General features: G+C 45.2%; 1 protein-coding gene across 1 annotated transcript; it reads right to left on the bottom strand.

Annotated features, from left to right (window-relative positions):
• Window positions 1-4072: 4072 nt before the first annotated feature.
• On the bottom strand, window positions 4073-5788 carry LOC146654978 (protein FAM200C-like). Its single transcript, XM_085428829.1, has 2 exons — window positions 5107-5788; window positions 4073-4749 (listed from the first exon to the last, which is right to left on the bottom strand). Exons 1-2 carry the CDS (start codon window positions 5786-5788, stop codon window positions 4073-4075), a joined length of 1359 nt encoding a protein of 452 aa, XP_085284955.1.
• Between the last annotated feature and the right edge of the window lie 13706 nt (window positions 5789-19494).

Raw genomic sequence — 19494 nt, forward strand, 5'->3', positions numbered from 1 at the left:
CAAGCTATGTACAGGCTATGAACAGGATATAAATATGAAAAACTATACAGAATATGAAATAAATAACTTTACAGAATCTGAGATATACAGCTATACAGAAATGGGAACTATGCAAGTTGTAAACAGTTGTAGGATTAAAGATTATTGAATGTACAGAATGATTATTTACACAGAGCTATACAGTAGTGCAGTTAAGATAAGTGAGGGTGTAGATAGTTTCTACAGAGGCTATATAAAGTGCTAGTGGTTGTGAGTGGTGGTTCAGTCCATGTTATTATTGTGTTTGAGGGTACAGTTGTCCATTGTGGGTGTGTGTATGTTCAGTCCATGAGTTTAACGTGGGTCAGATGTCAGGAGGCAGAGTTCAGGAGTCTGACAGCTGTGGGGAAGAAGCTGTTCCGGTACCTGGTGGTCTTAGTCCGGAGGCTCCTGTGGCGCCTCCCAGAGGGCAGGAGGGTGAAGAGTCCATGTGATGGGTGACTGGGGTCTTTGATGATTTTCCCAGCCCTTTTCAGACACCACTTCCTGTAGATGTCCTTTATGGCAGGAAGTGGTGCTCCGGCGATGCGCTGGGCAGTTTTCACGACCCTCTGCAACGCCTTCCGGTCTGAGGCAGAGCAGTTCCCGTACCAGACTGTTATACAGTTGGTCAGGATGCTCTCGATGGTGCAGCGATAGAAGTTCACCAGGATGTCTGAGGACAGGTGGTTCTTCCTCAGAGTCCTCAAGAAGAAGAGGCGCTGGTGAGCCTTCTTGACCAGCTTGGAGCAGTTGGTCGTCCAGGTGAGATCCTCGGAGATGTGGACTCCCAGGAACTTGAAGCTGCTCACACGCTCCACAGCCGTCCCCTTAATGTGGATGGGTGGATGTGGGTCAGCATTCCTCCTGTAGTCCACGATGAGCTCCTTGGTCTTCTCGGTGTTAAGCAGCAGGTTGTTTGTGTCGCACCACTCAGCCAGACGATCCACCTCCTCCCTGTAGGCGGCCTCATCGTTGTCACTGATGAGGCCAATCACCGTGGTGTCATCTGCAAACTTAATGATGGTGTTGGAACCATCAGCAGGTCTGCAGTCGTGGGTGAAGAGGGAGTAGAGGAAAGGGCTCATCACACAGCCTTGTGGTACACCGGTGTTCATCGTGATTGTAGATGAGCAGTGGTTATCCAGCCGGACATGTTGGGGGTGGTTGGTCAGGAAGTCCAGTAACCATTTGCAGATGAGGGAACTGATGCCCAGGTCTGTCAGTTTCCTGATGAGTTGTGAGGGGTGGATTGTATTGAATGCTGAACTGAAGTCTATAAACAGCATTCTGGCGTAGGTGTTGTTGTTGTCCAGGTGTGAGAGGACAGAGTGCAGTGCGATGGAGACTGCATCCTCTGTGCTCCTGTTCTGGCGGTATGCGAATTGGTGGGGGTCCAGGGTGGGGGGGAGACAGGATTTGAAGTGTGCTAGGACCAGCTGCTCTAAGCACTTAGTGATGATGGGGGTGAGTGCTACTGGGCGGTAGTCATTGAGGCAAGATGGGTTGGAGTTTTTGGGTATCGGGACGGTGGAGGTGGATTTGAAGCAGGCCGGTACCACAGCGTGGGCCAAGGACAGATTGAATATGTCTGTGAGCACTCCTGCAAGCTCCCCAGAACACGCTCTGAGAACACGCCCGGGGATGCCATCAGGGCCTGCAGCCTTGTGGACATTGATCCTGCTCAGCACCGCTCCTACGTCGGTAGGGGAGAGAGTCAGAGGTTGGTGGTCTGGCGTCATGTCTCCTTTGGTTGTAGTTGTTGGATTCCCTCGCTCAAAACGAGCATAAAAGTTGTTGAGCTCGTTGAGGAAGGAGACATCAGAGGATGCGGGGGAGGGTTTGGTGGTCCTGTAGTCTGTAATTGTCTGGAGTCCTTGCCACATGCGTCGGGGGTTGGAGTTGGAGAAGTGTCCTTCTACCTTCTTTTTGTAATGTGTTTGGCTTTTTTGATGCCCTTCTTTAGATTAGCCCTGGCTGTACTGTAGGCATGTGCATCTCCTGACCTAAAGGCGGTGTTGCGGGCCTTCAGGAGGAGACGAACATCCCGGTTCATCCAAGGCTTCTGGTTGGGGTACATGGTGATCCGTTTCTGGGTGGTGACTAGGGATGGGTATTGATAAGATTTTAACGATTCCGATTCCATTTTCGATTCTGTTTAACGATTCGATTCTTTATCGATTCTCTTATCGATTCTTTTTTTTTTTTTTTAAAAAGGAGAACACTAAGGTCGATTAGCTCAGAGCTTTGTTTTATATCTTCTCTTTGAACAAGATAGAAATTTAGGAGTAACATGGCCTTACAAACCCAACACTGAGATCTTGAGAGATCCAGCCTACGGCTCTTCAATGGGGTGTCACAGGGTCCCCAGGAAAAAAAAATTGTAAATGTAAAATAATAAAATAAATATTCTTGTGAGACATATCACATATTGACGGGGTCGGGTTATGTTAAAAAGTATAAATTGTTATACTTTGTTCATTGGTTCAAAGGTACCCCACACTTCTTTTTTTGTTTGCTTGTTTGTTCTGGTGTATTTTTCATTTGAACTGTTACTCTGCCAGAGTACTCATATTTACAAGATGGCATTGAACGCCCCATTGGTGTATCAGGAAAACTATTTTGTACGTATGTTCCTTGAAGGGGATTGAAGTCGTTCTTTTTTCCACCGCAGCGAAGGGCTAGGAGTAGGAGAGGAGCTGCTGTATGTTTTTGTTATCGAATCGATCTGATTGTGAAATAAAGCATATGCAGTGAGAAAGCAACTCCAGGAGTCATCCCTGCCTTAAAGCTGCAACATTCTTCTGTAGCAATAACAAAGTATAACATAAATTGTTCTGTGGCAATTACACAAGAATATCCAGTAATGTCCCTGCCTACAATTAAACACATTCACTTACCAAAAATCGGGGGCATCTGCTGTGGCAAATGGGTGCAAGCCTTTGACCACAAACTTAGACACTGCTCGGTGACATTAGTCTATCCTGGCCTGAAAGGAGACGCTACCGGTAGACTGCAGCGAGAACTGCCAGCGAGCGCCAGCCAGACTCTGTCTGTCTCTCTCATCATGGTCACCTACATGTACAGTAATGGCAGGTCTTGTAATAAGGCAGATTGCGCTAACATAATATGCACTGTTAGTTGATTATTTACCTGCCGCATTAACGGGAGAGGACGTGCAAACGTTAGCGCTGCTGCTGGGTTGAGAGTCACGAGTCCGGAGCGGAATTAAAAACGCGTGTCATCGCGTGTTTTGTGAGCAAATGCTTTTGCATATTCGTAGTGTTTCCTCCCTTAAATGAAATATCTACTTTGCAAGTTGCCCTGTTGTCATCGGTTCTCATAAAGTATAATCAAACTTTTGAGCGTTTGAGCCGCTTAGGCGCCATGTTTCCTGCCAGGTAAATGACGCTCCGCAACGTGGTGACGTCATTCGGGGCGACTGGAATCGATAAGGGAATCGTTTGCAAAAATGGCAAACGATTCCAAGGAATTGAAACAGTGGGAACCGGTTCTCAACAAGAACCGGTTTTCGATACCCATCCCTAGTGGTGACACTGTCTGTGGTTTCGGAGATGTAATCCAGTACAGATGAGGCGTACTGGTCCAGGTCTGTGTGGGTGAACATATTCCAGTCTGTGTTTTTAAATCTGTCCTGGAGCACTGCGTCTGTCCCCTCTGGCCACACTTTAATTGTCCTCACAGCAGGTTTCACACGTTGGATGAGTGGTGAATACCGAGGTGTGAGGAACAGGGAGAGATGGTCTGATTGTCCAATGTGGGGGAGGGGTGTGGCTTTGTAGGCTCCAGCCAGGTTGGAATACACATGGTCTAAAGCAGTGGTTCTTAACCTTGTTGGAGGTACCGAACCCCACCAGTTTCATATGCGCATTCACCGAACCCCTCTTTAGTGAAATTTTTTTTTTTTTTCAAATTCAAGACATAGATATGTTTTTTTACTGGTGCACAAAATGAGCCGTACATGAACATCACCTTGTTCAAAGAACAAAACCAACACAATGCATGAACTTACAACAAATTACATACCTGCAAATCAGTGTGACTTCTGCTGTTGTCTTTGAGAGACCAGTTCAGATATGCGTGGCTTCACCTTGGCAAGTGCCAGTCTCATGTCATTTTCACAGAAAAGTCTGTTCCTTTTCTTCGTTTTTATGTCCAGCATCGTCGAAAAGGATTGCTCGCAAAGATATGTTGTAACAAATGGTATAAAAAAATCCACGGCTTTCTTAGCAATAACTGGATACTCGTCCATTTGTCGACACCAAAACGTTGAGAGTGTTGTTGTTCTGAAGACTTGCTGTTGAACCTGGCTCTGCTGAATTTCAATGATTTCGTCAAGGTATTCATCATTGACATCTGCTGTCTCAACAGCAAACGTGAACGGCTGTCTCACCCATGCTGGATATGACTCTCTTGTAGGGAAATATCTGTCGAGAGACTTTGCAAGCTCATCTAAGTGCGTTGCAATTGTTTGCTTCAGTTCCGTGGATACAGAAACATCTCCGATTCCAGACACATCTTCGACCTTACTTACACAGTTGTCCAGAAGGGGGAAGTTTGCAAAGTTGTTGTTCTCTGTTCGTCGTTTCCATAACGTTAGCTTTTTTTGAAAAGCCTTCAGGTGTTCTTCCGCTTCTATGATATTGACTCCACCACCCTGCATCTGCTGATTGAGATGATTGAGAGCTGCGAATATATCAGCCATGTACGCTAAAATGAGAATGAACTCAGGATTTTTGAAGCAATCTGCATGACAGTGTTGGTGCTCTTGCAAAAACAGGGCTAATTCCACACGCATGGCAAAAACACGATTCAGCACCTGTCCCCGGGATAACCACCGAACATTAGAATGGTACAGAAGTACCTCGAATTCAGAGCCCATTTCTTTACACAGCTCACTGAAGATGCGGTGCCTCAGAGCACTATTTCGCACATAGTTCACACATTCCACCACGGTTTTTAATACTTCTGCCATTTTTGGAGGCAAGGTTTTTGTTGCCAATGCATGCCTGTGCAAAATACAATGAGTCACAATGATGTGTGGTGCATCGGCTTTTACTAGCGCACCAAAACCAGAGTTTCTTCCCAGCATGACGGGAGCTCCGTCTGTACAAACTGCAGAAACCATGTCCCATGAAAGATTGTTGTCTCCGAAGAAGTCATCCACAAGCTTCTTCACATCGGCTGCCTTAGTTGTTGTTGTAAGAGGCTTACAAAATAAAAAATCTTCTTTTATCATGTCATCTTTCACATAGCGCACAAAAACAGTAGGCTGGCTTAGATTAGCAACGTCTGTGCTCTCATCGAGCTGAAGGCTGAATTTTGCCGGGCTTGAAATCAGATCGGCGACTACTTGAGCCAAGATGTCTTTACTCATGTCTTCTATTCTGTCGCTGACGGTGTCATTTGAAAGAGGAATTTGTGATAATTTACCTTCGGCCGCTGTTCCGAGTATCAGATTTGCCATCTTTAACGCGGCTGGTTTCACGAGTGTTTCACCAATGGTGTGTGGCTTGCCCTGCTTTGCGATCAGGTAAGCAACTTCGTACGATGCTGTGAGGATCGGTTTGTTAACGGGTACAAATCCAAGAGCAGGCAGAGTGGGCCTTTCATCGAATCTGGCTCTCTTCACCTTGAATTCAGCAAGTGTTGTGTTCTTGTATTCCCCGTCTCCATGCAGCTTCAAGAAGTGTTCCTTTAGTTTTGCCGGTGCGAGACTAGAGTTGCTCAACTTGGCGTTGCAAATCATGCAGATAGGACGCTCACTCCCATCACGTTCCGTGATACATGTAAATCCATATTGTACATATTCGTCCAACCACTTTCTTTTTTTGCCCGACATAGTTAGTATGGATTAAAATGTTAAAAAAAAAATCACGCGAAGTACTACCACGACATTCACATGTTGACTACTGCGCGCGCTACATTCCCTGCAGCCCTGATTGGCCAAGCAGTGTAGCATGATCGTCTGCAGCCAGTGATGGCCAGAAGGGGGCGTGTCATCACAAATTTACACGATAATTCGGGCGTGGCTGGACCTCTGCGACCTCCGCAGTGGAGGCTCTGCCGAACCCCTGAGACCGACTCACCGAACCCCTAGGGTTCGATCGAACCCAGGTTAAGAACCACTGGTCTAAAGTCTTGTCTCCTCTGGTGTGGCAGGAGACATGTTGGTGGAATCTGGGGAGGACTGTCTTTAAGTTGATGTGGTTGAAGTCGCCAGCAACAATAAAAGCAGCCTCGGGGTGTTTATTCTGGTGTTTGTTAATGGCTGCGGAAAGTTCTTTCATGGCCAACCTAGCATTAGCGTCGGGGGGGATATACACGGCAGTGAGTATGATCGAAGTGAGTTCTCTGGGGAGATAATAAGGTCTGCATTTGACCATTAAAAACTCCGCATTAGGTGACTCTCAGTAGTAGTGGAGTTCATGCACCAAGCATTGTTAATATAAATGCACAAACCTCCACCTCTGGTCTTGCCGGAGTCATCTGCTAGCCTGTCGGCTCGATGTGTGTGGCGTCCTGCTAACTCGATAGCATTGTCTGGGCAGCTGTTGTTCAGCCATGTTTCGGTGAGAAACACGACATTTGAGTCCATAATCCGTCTGTTGTTAGTGATGGAGAGCCGTATCTCATCCATTTTGTTTGCCAGAGAACAGACATTGGCGAGAAAAATACTGGGTAAAGGCAGCCGGTGTGGTGTTAGCTTTAGCTTAGCCCGTAGCCCTCCGCGCCTACCTCGCCTTTGTTTACGATCTCGGCGCCGTCTGCGTGCACTTCCGCCCGGCCAGGGAGAGTGGGCAGCCTCCGGTGTTCTGGAGATCTCTGGGATGAGTCGGAGATCGGCGATAAAACTGTTGGAGATTGTCTGAGAAGGTTCTCAGTCATCCAGGTCATCGTAGTCAAAGGAGCTTGCAAAGAAAAGCGTCTGGACTTCTTTAAGTTGCTTGAAGACGTTTCACCTCTCATCCGAGAAGCTTCTTCAGTTCTAAGGTCAAATGGTGGAGAGTCCCAGATATAAACCTAGTGGGAGTTTCCCCCCACAGAGGGACAAAAGGACCCCCTGATGATCCTTTAATCGCCTGGGCCAAGGTGGGAAACTGGGCATGGGTCCCAATCAGCCAGAGTTTCGGGTGTGTTTCGGGAGGATAAGAAGGACAGACGCAACAACATTGTCATCCCCTATGTAGCCGGTGTATCAGAGAAACTCAGGAGAGTTTTCTCCAAGCATGACATCCCGGTGTATTTCAGACCCAGCAACACGCTCAGACAGAAACTGGTTCACCCGAAAGACAAAACGCCAAAACACAAACTTAACAATGTGGTGTATGCTGTACAGTGCAGCGAGGAATGCTCAGACCTCTACATTGGAGAGACCAAACAGCCACTTCACAAGCGCATGGCACAACACAGAAGAGCCACCTCCACAGGACAAGACTCAGCAGTCCATCAGCATCTTAAGGATAAAGGACACTCTTTGAGGATGCCAATGTTCACATTTTGGACAGAGAGGACAGATGGTTTGAAAGAGGAGTGAAAGAAGCATCTATGTCCACTGTGAGCGACCATCTTTGAACAGAGGCGGGGGTTTACGACACCAACTCTCTGCCATCTATAATCCAGTTCTGAGATCCCTTCCCAGACGCCTTAATGCCCACTCACATCCTGGGCCATCTGACCTCAGGAATTCGCATGATAAGGTGGGGCCAGGTTTCACAATGAACACACCCGAAACTCTGGCTGATTGGGACCCACACCCAGTTTCCCACCTTGGCTCAGGCGATTAGAGGATCATCAGGGGGTCCTTTTGTCCCTCTGTGGGGGGTCTCTCCCACTAGGTTTATATCTGGGACTCTCCACCATTTGACCTTAGAACTGAAGAAGCTTCTCGGATGAGAGGTGAAACGTCTTCAAGCAACTTAAAGAAGTCCAGACGCTTTTCTTTGCAAGCTCCTTTGACAACTGTTGGAGTTGTGAGTCCAGATGTCCAGAAGCTCTTGTCTGCTGTAGGTCAGCAACGCACAGCAATTCTGGACGAATAATCCGGTTAAAAGATGAATCATCAATTTGTAATTTCACTGTCAGTTTTACTTGCATGTATTTTGAAAGTGGGTTTTTTTTTTGGACAGCAGGTAAATGTGCCTGTCGTGTGATGTTTGAATGTGCCGTAGGCGGCAAATCAAATAGACGTGACAACACAAAAAGGTTCAGATGTTTTTCATAGAGCATGGTTGAAGTATATCTTCTCATTTCCAAAAAGATAATATATTTAGTTGGGCCACATACTGAACTTGGAGGTTAGAAATAAAGTGTCGATCTTATATTGCAATTATTAATCAGATATCAGTACCAGAGCTGCTATTGGTGTTTGGATCGATCCACTCGCCTCTACCACAAACTTATGGACACTAGAGTATTTAAAAGTAGAATGGGAGGCAGAGCCTTCAGTTTTCAGGCCCCTCTTCTGTGGAACCAGCTTCCAGTTTGGATTCAGGAGACAGACACTATCTCTACTTTCAAGATTAGGCTTCAAACTTTCCTTTTTGCTAAAGCATATAGTTAGGGCTGGACCAGGTGACCCTGAATCCTCCCTTAGTTATGCTGCAATAGACGTAGGCTGCTGGGGATTCCCATGATGCATTGCATTTTTCCTTTCCAGTCACCTTTCTCACTCACTGTCGTGTCCAAATTCATGGGCTGCATCCTCCTGAGGACCCGGTCTTCGCGGTCTACGTGGGCCGGGTCCTCAGAAGGTCGGGTAGGCCGGAAATATTTCTAACATTTTGAGTTATTTTCCAGTGTTAGAAAACCAGCACTGCTCAGTGTTAGTCTTTGTTAATCTTCAAAACTGACTAGGTTACTTTTAAACATATAACACTGTCAAAAGTGTTAATTTAACACTCAACAGTGTTGTATTTACAGTGTTGGGGAGTAATGGAATACATGTACCGCCGTTACGTATTTAGAATACAAAATATGAGTAACTGTATTCCGTTACAGTTACCGTTTAAAAAGGTGGTATTCAGAATACAGTTACTTTGTTGAAATAAATGGATTACACTGCGGTACTTTCCTGTTTCATATTGTCGCGGGTCAGGACTGTTTGGGTTTTGTTTGACAGCTACGATCTGTTGTTCCAGGCGGCAGCGTTACGGTTGCCATGGTTACAGGGCGACGCTCTCTCTCTCTCTCTGCGACTGTGTGTTTCCTGGGTGAGAGAGCGCCTTTTTGTTGTTGTTGTTGTTGTGCTAAGCTAACAGGCAGAATGCTACAAGCATAGCTCTAAAGAATGTAGCATCATGGGCAGTGTAGTCCGTGCTGCAGGGAGAATGGACTGCCATACACGTTATGTGTCTGTGAGCGCGAGGAGGGAGAAAAAGGCGAGTGGAAAGGTACGAGTTGTCATCGAGGAGAAACGGGAGCTGGAAGCATGTAAATATAATAATAACCACTGCAGCCAAGAAGAGTGCCTGACGAGCCCAGTTGTAAGTAAGCTATTAAAACTCGACTGTACACCGTGTTCGTGTTTTCCTCCGAAAACAATAAGTTCCGTTGGAGCAGCCTTTCAACGCCTCTCTCTGTCTCTCGCAAGAAAAGTTGACCCACACAACAAAGTAAAGCTATTTTTCGGCTACGAGCCGACAGGGACCCCGCCATATTAGTCAGAGGTCCCTTTACTACAGTTCGGAGTCGTGGACCTTCAGTAATAGTAATAAATCACACAGCAATAGTACATTCACGTTGTTGTAAAAAGCATGATAATATATTAAGTAATCCAAAGTAGTCAGAATACGTTACTGTCACTGAGTAACGTAACGGAATACGTTACAGAATACATTTTGGGGCATGTATTCTGTATTCTGTAATGGAATACATTTTAAAAGTAACCTTCCCAACACTGTGTATTTAACACTCAGAGGTGTGGACCCATATAGACACTCTCCAGTGTTAATTTAACACTGGAGATTTTGCTGTGTACACGGGTATTTTTGAACACGCAGCTGTTTCATCCATGTAAACGGCGTTTCGAATCACCGAAAACAGAGATTTTTTTAAAACTCCTTTTTTGCGTTTAAGTGTGGACGAGGAATACAGAGTTCGTCACACAACGTCAAAGGTATGTGCCTTTTTCACGTCACGCTGTGAGCCACGTTATTGTTTACATGAGATGAATTGCAGAATGGCAGATAGAGACGAAATACTGTTAATCTGACTGTCTTTAGGTTTTACACACAGTTACTGTCCCTCCATTTACAAAGGCAGAGGCGTCACAGTGTGATTATTTTACATGTAGTTGTTTTTTTTCATGTGTAATAATGTTCAACATTGCTATCAATACATTTTTCAAAAATGCCTCTCTGTGCAAAATGGGTTTAAAAACATAAACAACTGTTTGTCCGTGATTTGAACCGGGGAACAAATCGTGGCAGGATTAGCCTGATGTTATTTGTATCTCGCTGTAACTTTACTGTATAAAGAGCAAACATCTCCAACATGTCAGGAGTAGTTAGTCATTACAACAAGTGTTTGAACTAAAAATCAAGAATGTGGGATCCTGTTTGTCCGTGATTTGAACAGCCCAGCGCTGCTCCCGACAGGGAAAACCTGCAGGGAGACCTACCTCGGCACCTGTGCAGGTGAAACCAAAGGGCAGATTTGCTTCACCATATTTTCTAGTCTTTGGCTTAGAATGAAGTTGGTTTGGAAACATATTCAGTGATGCTTCATCTCCTGCTTTGCGTTTCTGTTGCCGCCCGGTGCTAGCAGTATCCAAGCGTTGTTTCCCCCCCACCCTCCTTTTCATACCGCGCCCCCCCTGCAATGGCTCTGCGCCCCCCTTGGGGGCGGGCCCCACACTTTGGGAAGGTCTGAATTAGCCTAATTTGAAATTCAATGTATTGGTTTGAAAATGATCGGAACTAAATTGAAATTGAATTTTATACTTTGAAAATGAATTCATTTGTGTTGAAACTGTATTTTATCCTTTAAAAATGTAGCTCTTTTGTCGCCACACAGACTGTATAGGGCGAACCTCATACAGTCCCCTGAATGCTGGAGATGTCAGACTGGGGTAGGCACATTGACCCATATGATTTGGAGCTGTCCTAAAACCCAAATTTTTGGACTGAGATACATGACTTTATCAAATCAACCATACGATGGGATATTCCTTTTTCACCAAGACTATTTGTTTTGGGGGACCCATCACTCCTTAAATATGCTCCGCCTAAGGCTGCTGAGTGGGTACAGACTGCATTGATGCTGGGGCGTAAACTCATTATCTCCCAGTGGAAGGCCCCTTCCACCCCACCTGTCTCTGTATGGCATATTCAACTAGGGAGACTCGCTGCACTAGAACAACTCTCATACAGGCTCCTGAATAAAGTGGAGAGTTTCCATCTGAAGTGGGATCCATATCTGTCCAGAATAAAACGAACAGACTAGAACTTAGAGTGGGACAGACATTGGAATTCTGACGAAGCACTTTCAGGGATGTCAGAGTGTGGCATGCAGTAAGACCCACATAGTCAAAGGCTGGCTGTTTTTGTTTCTTTTTTGTTTGTTTGTTTTTTGTTGTTGTTTTTTTTCATGTTTTTGTTTGTCTCTTGCTTTGTTTGCCCCCCCCCCTCATTTTGGTTTGGTATTCTCTACTTTTCTGCTGCTATGCTGATGTTTTTTTTATGTGATGTAATCTGTCTCTGCGGTGGACTGTAGTGTTCTAAAAGTACAATAAAATATTAATCACAAAAAAAAAATGTAGCTCTCAAATAATTTCAGTTTCAGTTCTACAATTCAGTTTTTTGGGACTTGCATCGGTTCTGGTTCCAGAGTAATCGAGCACAGATTAATAGAACTGCGTTTTACAAGCGGACCGAAAGTGTCACTGACGGGAATCTACAGCATCTTGAGCTGGATTTTTTTTTAACATACTGCTCCATTATTATGTTTGACAGGCTGAAATTGTCGGGTCACCAAGGCACCTCATAAATCGACCAGCTTTTACAGGTGTTTTGTGCCAGAAATGGAGTGTCCACTGAAGACTGAAGATAATGAATCTCTACGCCTTGCCATTGATCCCTCTTGTGCCTTCATCTAGACAAGTGACATTTACTTGACCACTCTCACATGCTCTGTACCTACATCACCTTCCCTGACAGTCGTAGCTTGTCCCATCAGAGGGTGAAATGATAAGAATGTGTTATTTTGCAAAGTGCTCTCTAGGGTTCCTAAATAAAATATGGCATTGAGATAATTTATTTTGAATTCTTTTTAATAATACCTTCTTCTAAAATATATAAGAAACCTCTCCTGGTTTTAATGGCACTTTGGATTTCCTTACTTTCTGGTCCACTCCCACCTCAGCATGCAGTCAAGTTCTATCTGGTCTTTAAATCTGACGTCAATAGCCATGTCTGGGCCCAAACTCCGCTGCAGGTCCCAAAGTCAAATGATCACTGCAGCATTACTGAGAGTTTCATCTGTAATAAAACGATCCGCGTTCTGCTCTACCAGGTGTAACAATTAAGTTTAACATCCAGGCATCCATGAAAACTGAATTTATGACATTTAACGGAGTTAGAAGTTAGCAGGGAGTTAGCTCGCTAGCTTCTATCTAAATATAATACACCATGTTCTGACTGAGAGATTTCTGAAATGATTCAAACGTACAGCTCTGCTATCACTTCCAACATAAATGAAGACAGAAAACTAAACAGCACTGACGTTTGTAGGGTTACTGAAGTTGGGCTAGCTGCTATATAATGATGTGCTACGTGACCGCTAGCGACACAGCTATGTTAGCATAAACAGTAAAGCTGGAGGATGAACAGTAACTTCTTTCCACTGGATAAAAGTTAACGTGAGGGTTCCCGATGGTTAGAGACAAATGTAATCGCATGGCAGGATGCTGTAAACGGACCAAACTTCAGCCAGGAGAACAACTGAGATAATCCATCCACAATACGAGGTTAGTCATTCAAATACTGCTGCATGGGCTGGGCTGTAGTTACATTCTAAGGGTTTAAAACTGAGCTTTAAAATGAACAGTGGTGATAAAAACAGGCCAACAGTGATCACTGACTGTTTTTAGGGGCTTGTTGAGATTAAACAGAACAAAATACAAAACATTAAAACACGTTAAAAACACAACAGCCTTAATAAACGCAGAGTACTTTGGGCCTGGAAGCAGAATTCATCATGTCATCACTTAAAGACCGGATAGTCTTGCCAATGACCTACTAATCATATTCAGATGTGTTGCAACAAATCCAAATTGCCACTAGGTGTGAATGTGCGAGTGAATGTGAGTGCGAATGGTTGTCTGTCCCTGTGTGTTGGCCCTGCGACAGACTGGCGACCTGTCCAGGGTGTACCCTGCCTCTTGCCCTATGACAGCTGGGATTGGCTCCAGCGCCCCCCGCGACCCTGAATCCGGTTGTTCAGTCTGACGTCACTAGCCGTGTCTGGGTCTAAACTCCGCTGCAGGTCCATATATCAAACGATCACTATGGCATTACTGAGAGTTGAAAAACTGTCTAAAGTCTTTCATCTTTAATAAAATGATCAGCGTTCTGCTCTACCAGGTGTAACAATTGAGTTTAACATCCAGGCATCCATGAAAACGGAATTTATGACATTTAACGGAGTTAGAAGTTAGCAGGGAGTTAGCTCGCTAGCTTCTATCTAAATACAATATAGCATGTCCTGACTGCGGGGTTTTGGAAACAAATTAAAACGTACAGCTCTGCTATCACTTCCAGCATAAATGAAGACAGAAAACTAAACAGCACTGACGTTTGTAGGGTTACTGAAGTTGGGCTAGCTGGTATATAATGATGTGCTACGTGACCGCTAGCGACATAGCTATGTTAGCATAATATAAACAAGCTAACTTTTTTTCCACTCGATAAAAGTTAACGTGAGTGTTCTCGGTGGTCAGGAACAAATGTAATCGCATGGCAGGATGCTGTAAAAGGACCAAACTTCAGCCAGGAGAACAACTGAGATAATCCATCCACAATACGAGGTTAGTCATTCATATACTGCTGCATGGGCTGGGCTGTAGTTACATCCTAAGGTTTTAAAAACTGAGCTTAAATAAATGATTAGTGGTAATAAAAGCCGAGGGAGGTCAACAGTGATCACTGACTGTTTTAGGAGCTTTTTGAGATCAAATAGAAGAAAATACATAACATTAAACATGTTAACAACACAAAAGCCATATTAAACGCAGACTACTTTAGACCCGGAAGTAGGATTCGTCGCGTCATCACTGAACAACCGGATAGGATAAGCGGAAGCAAATGGATGGATGGATGGATGTGTTGCAACAGGAACACATGGAAAAGTTGCAGGACAGCGGTCTTCTTTCTTTCTTCTTCTTCTTTCTTGTTCTTATACATGTAATACATTTATTACCAACCTGAGAGTTTATCCGCTGGTCATTCGACATGACGAATGACTTCTGAGGTCTTAATTCAGCTCAAGATGCTATAGATTCCCGTCAGTGACACTTTCAGTCCTCTAAAACGGAGTTCTATTAATCTGCGCTTGATTACTCTGGAATCAGAACTGGATGTAAGTCCCAAAAAACTGAATTGTAGGACTGAAACTGAAATTATTTGAGAGCTTCATTTTTAAAGGTTAAAATACAGTTTCAAAACAAATGAATTCATTTTCAAAGTATAAAATTCAATTTCAATTTAGTTCCGATCATTTTCAAACCAATACGAGGTTTAAATCATACCTCGCTGATAGATCCTTATCAGTTCACTTAGGCACCTTCTCCTCTTCCTCCGCTCCGGTCTGTTGTGGTGTACCTCAAGGATCAGTTTTAGGCCCTATTCTCTTCTCATTGTATTTGCTCCCTCTAGGAGCAATCTTTGAAAAATACAATATTGCCTTCCACTGTTATGCCGATGACATACAGATCTATTTTGACCTTACTGACGACCTTGCTGTGTCCCTGCACTACTTTCAAGAATGCATGCGGGAGGTCAAAGAATGGTTCCTGAGTAATTCCCTCGTTTTAAATGATAAGAAGACTGAGACTGTGGTTTTCAACAGTAAAATCCCTCGTGCCCAACTCTGTGCTGCCCTGGGTTCCTTTGCTAGCTTTTCTTGTGACTATGTTAGTAACTTGGGTGCACTGCTGGATAGCTCGCTCAAACTCGATAAGCAAGTGTCTGCTGAGATCTAGCTTCCACCAACTGCGCCTTATCTCTAAGGCTAGGCATTATGTTCCACACGAGGACCTGGAGAAGCTTATTCACGCTTTTTGTGACCTCCAGGTTGGATTATTGTAACTCCTTGTACTATGGTCTCCCCTCTTCTCTTCTTTGTAGACTGCAAACAGTCCAAAATGCAGCAGCCCGCCTTTTGACTGGTACCAGGAAATTTTGCCATATTACTCCTGTTCTAGCTAGCTTGCATTGGCTGCCCATAAAGTACCGTATTCAATTTAAAATATTACTCCTTACATTCAAAACTATTAATAAATTAGCACCAAGTTATCTTAGTGAACTTCTCAAACCACATACTCCTGCTAGAACACTCAGATCTGCCACTCAACTACTTCTGACCCGACCCAGATCTCGGCTGAAGTCCCGGGGTGACCGTGCGTTTGCTCTGGCTGCCCCGGTACTGTGGAATAACCTTCCTCTCGACCTCCGCGCATCTGATTCCATTGCACTGTTCAAATCACGATTAAAAACCCACTTATTCAATCTTGCCTTTCCCTCTAGTTAATATTTCTTTTATGATTTTATATCATGCACTTTTATGCTCATTTAAATTCTTGTTTGCTCTGTACCTGTTGCTTTCCTATGTATCAGTGACAGTTATCTGCTTGCATACTTAGTACTTGCTTTGGTCCTATTTCTATTATCCTCCTCCTATACTCTATCTTACTTGTTAAGCACCTTGGCATACCCTTGGTTTTTAAGTGTGCTTTATAAATAAAGTTTATTATAATACATTGAATTTCAAATCAGGCTAATTCAAATTCAGTTTTAAAAAGCATTTATTAAGTTACAATTCAGATTCAATCTGAGCAATTCATATTCGAATTTAAATTATTCAAATTCAGTTTCTGATGACACAAAGTTCTGCGCATCCACATGTGTGTCCTGATCAGAGTCTGTGTTGGTGTGTGAGTCTGTAGCTGTAATCAGCCGCTCACAGCTGACCCAGTAAACCCCGTGCACATGTGCCGTTTGTCTACCTGTTCCTCTCTACCTTCCAGGTGTTTCTGGACCTTCCTACCTGAGCTGTCTGCCTTTCACCTGATGTCACGCCCACAGAACAGAGTTCATTCAGGTAAGTTCATCAGGGGTGTCAAACTGAAATGAGCCGCTGCTGGCACTGTCGTCTCATTGGACAGCCAAGTGTTCAAGTAGTAAAAAAAATAAACAAGAAACCACCCACCAATAATTTTGAAAATGTTTGTTTTTTAAATATCAAATATTGTCAAACAAAACAAAACTACAAACGTGAACGCAGATTGTAACTAACTGAAGCCTTTGATTGAACGACCAAATAAACACAGCTCTGTCTGCGCAGACACAGGGCAGCACTTCTGCTGTCATTGAGTTCGTGCAGACATGCGTTTGTGACTTTTGTGACTCTCTGACTGAACTAACAGCCTCAGCATGTTTGTACTCTCGGCTCATGTTGTCTTCATATTAAATCATTTTTGGCTTTTTAAAGAACTTATTTTAACACAAGTTAAAACAAAAAATCAAGGGACAAACTGCATTGTATTTCTTCACATCTATATACGGAGTGCAAGTAGGGGTGAGGTGGGCTGATCTCTGAGCTCAGCCCCCAAACTGCAGAACCTGGGAGAGCAGGCTGACACAGGTGAGACAGAGGGGGCGGGGCTCAGACTCAGCTGTTTGGATATCAGTGATGCTAACGAGCCCCTGACAGAGGACACAGTGACTGAGGAGAGGCTGGGATGCCTTGTTTATTATTTGCAGATGTTTGATTGTTCTTCTTCTGTGATGATTACCGGTATTCTGCAGATCAGTTTGGACGGCGTGAAGCAGGCGGTTACAGTTTTGGTGTCTTTATCCATCTGTCGGCACCTGCAGACAGGACTGAGGGCACACGCTTCCCTGCAGTGTGGCAGCAGGACATGTGACATGTCGCTTCACTGTCATGCTGTCCCCTCTGCAGTGTCCCACTTCCTCCTGCAGGTCATTAAACTTTCATCCACCTGTGTGTGTGTGTACTATGTTTGGACCTGTCCCCACGAGTTTGAAGGCATTTTTGAAAATGTCACAGTTAGGTCACGGTTAGGTCTAGGCTTGGGGTTGGGGTTATGGAAGGTATTGTGTCAATTAGATGTCCCCACAAGGATATGAAAAAAAACTGTGTGTGTGTGTAAAGTGATGACACACAGCAGCTGCTGAGCTCATCGAGTCTTCGCTGCCCGCAAAGAAGAAGACAATGTCCAGCTGCTCCACAACAATGCTCCCCCCCCCCCTCCCAATGGCTATGGGAGGAATGAGAGGAATGGAGAACACGCCGGCGGTTTGAGTCCCGGCAGCTGTTCGTGTCTCTCTGACCTCAGGAACTAGCCGGCAGGAGGAAGACTGCATGAAGAGGAGCCGGGATTATTTTAGACTACATTCAGGGATTAGACTCAGACACCATTACAGCAGGACAGGAAGGACACGGACACGCCCAGGTTCAGGAAGTTTCTCTAAAACCAGAACCAGAGCAGAACTGGGCCTGCTGGTCTGAGTCATCCTCACTGAGCATTGTTACCCACTCACAAGATTTCTTTAGGTTTAAACTTGTTCTTGTCTCAGCAGTCAGACAAAAGTCATTCTGATAAACATCAAACACTGTTTACTGCTTCTCTCCAAGCTCAGGGGTCAGAGGTCAGGGGTCATCACTGATAACAGCCTCACAGAGTTAAACACAAACTGCTGTGGCCCTTCAGAGACGCAGAGATTCTCAGTGAAACCTCACACCTCCCGAGCATGTCGGTGTTTGCTCTCAGGCTGAAACGGCTGCATGTTGGGGTCAGAGGTCACACACATTGGTTATTAATCACCCTGAGAGTGGGTATGTGTGCACGAGGCTTCCTCAGCTGCTGCGCTGACGGAGGGTTCAAGGCTGAACCCCCCCAGGGTAAACAGAGCTTCGATGTGACTCCGGTGCTCCAACACGGGAATCTCCCAGCTACCCTGGCTGCAGGTTACACCATCATCAACCCCTCAACAGCGCTGCTACCTATATTAACCCGCTACCCACCGCAGGGCAAACCTCGGTACATGCTCAGATCCAGATGCCATCACGGGAGGATCGAGTTACTGCTAAGCTGAAGTCAAGTAACCAGCAGGTATTGATTATTGATCGATAGACACACGCTGCTGAGGATGGAGGGAGCGGGCGTCATAGCCTCGTCCTCCACCATTGAAGCTGCGTCATGTTCCCGCCACACAGATCCTGCAGGTCGTTAAAGATCAGGTCCAGAGGAGCTCTCTGAGAGGGCCGAGGACCGTCTCACAGCGGCGACACTTTGTCCCGTGAGCATGGCCCGAGTTCCCTGTCCGCCCCAGCATCACCTGGTTCATCACCTGAGCAGAACCAAACCATCGTCGGATAAAAATATCTGTGAAAGTGTCACAGCCCCGTACACCTGCTCTGCTCCAAACCCCAGAGTCATCAAAGCTGAACCCAGATCAGCTTTAGTCCCACCGCCCGGCCCTCGGTCTGACTCGGAACCAGGTTCCTGCTCTCTCAGCTTCAGGGTGATGATCCCTCACACACTGCCCACTTTCATCTCTTTCCCCATTTTCACTTGGAAAGTTGACAAAGTGCATTCTGGGTAAAAGTTGAGCCTGGTATTGGTGTTCATGCTCAGAGATGAAACTGTGACACCTGGTAATAATCTGGTTTTGTGGATATCTGCAGTGTTGAGCAGTTTGAGCAAACCGATCTGACACCAGAACCAGTTTGAACTGTTGGGAGGTTCCAAGCAAAGGTCAAAGCAAAGGTCAAAGGTCAAACTGTAGAACAGTCTGAGGAATCTCCTCGGGCGCTGTTCAGTCTGCTGAATAAAGAAAGGTCTGATTTGTGCAAAGTGGAGCTGTTTCAGAGCTTCAGGGTCAAAGTGAAGCTTCTCCTCTGAGAGCTTGTGGCTCCCTCAGAGTCTCTTTAAAACATTTAAAAGCACCACGGCGTTCCAGGCAGGGCGAGTCCGAGCCTGCCGGGACGTGAGGCAGCGCCCGATCTGAAGGCAGATCTGATTCAGTAACAAACGCAGACAGCGCTCGCCCTGCTGGGAGCTGAGGCGCAGAGACATAACAGACGAGAGGAGGATCAGATAGAGGAGGGAGGCCTGAACAAACACTTGGGGAGGAGAGGGGGAGGAGACTTGCTTGGAACACTGCAGAGTGTTTTTCTGCCGCCGCCAGTTACACAAACTGTGAACCACACACA

This window comes from Rhamphochromis longiceps, linkage group LG13 (assembly GCF_057381845.1).
Source record: "Rhamphochromis longiceps isolate RC_006_pf linkage group LG13, R_longiceps_female_GT1.1, whole genome shotgun sequence".
NCBI classification, from domain to species: Eukaryota; Metazoa; Chordata; class Actinopteri; order Cichliformes; family Cichlidae; genus Rhamphochromis; species Rhamphochromis longiceps.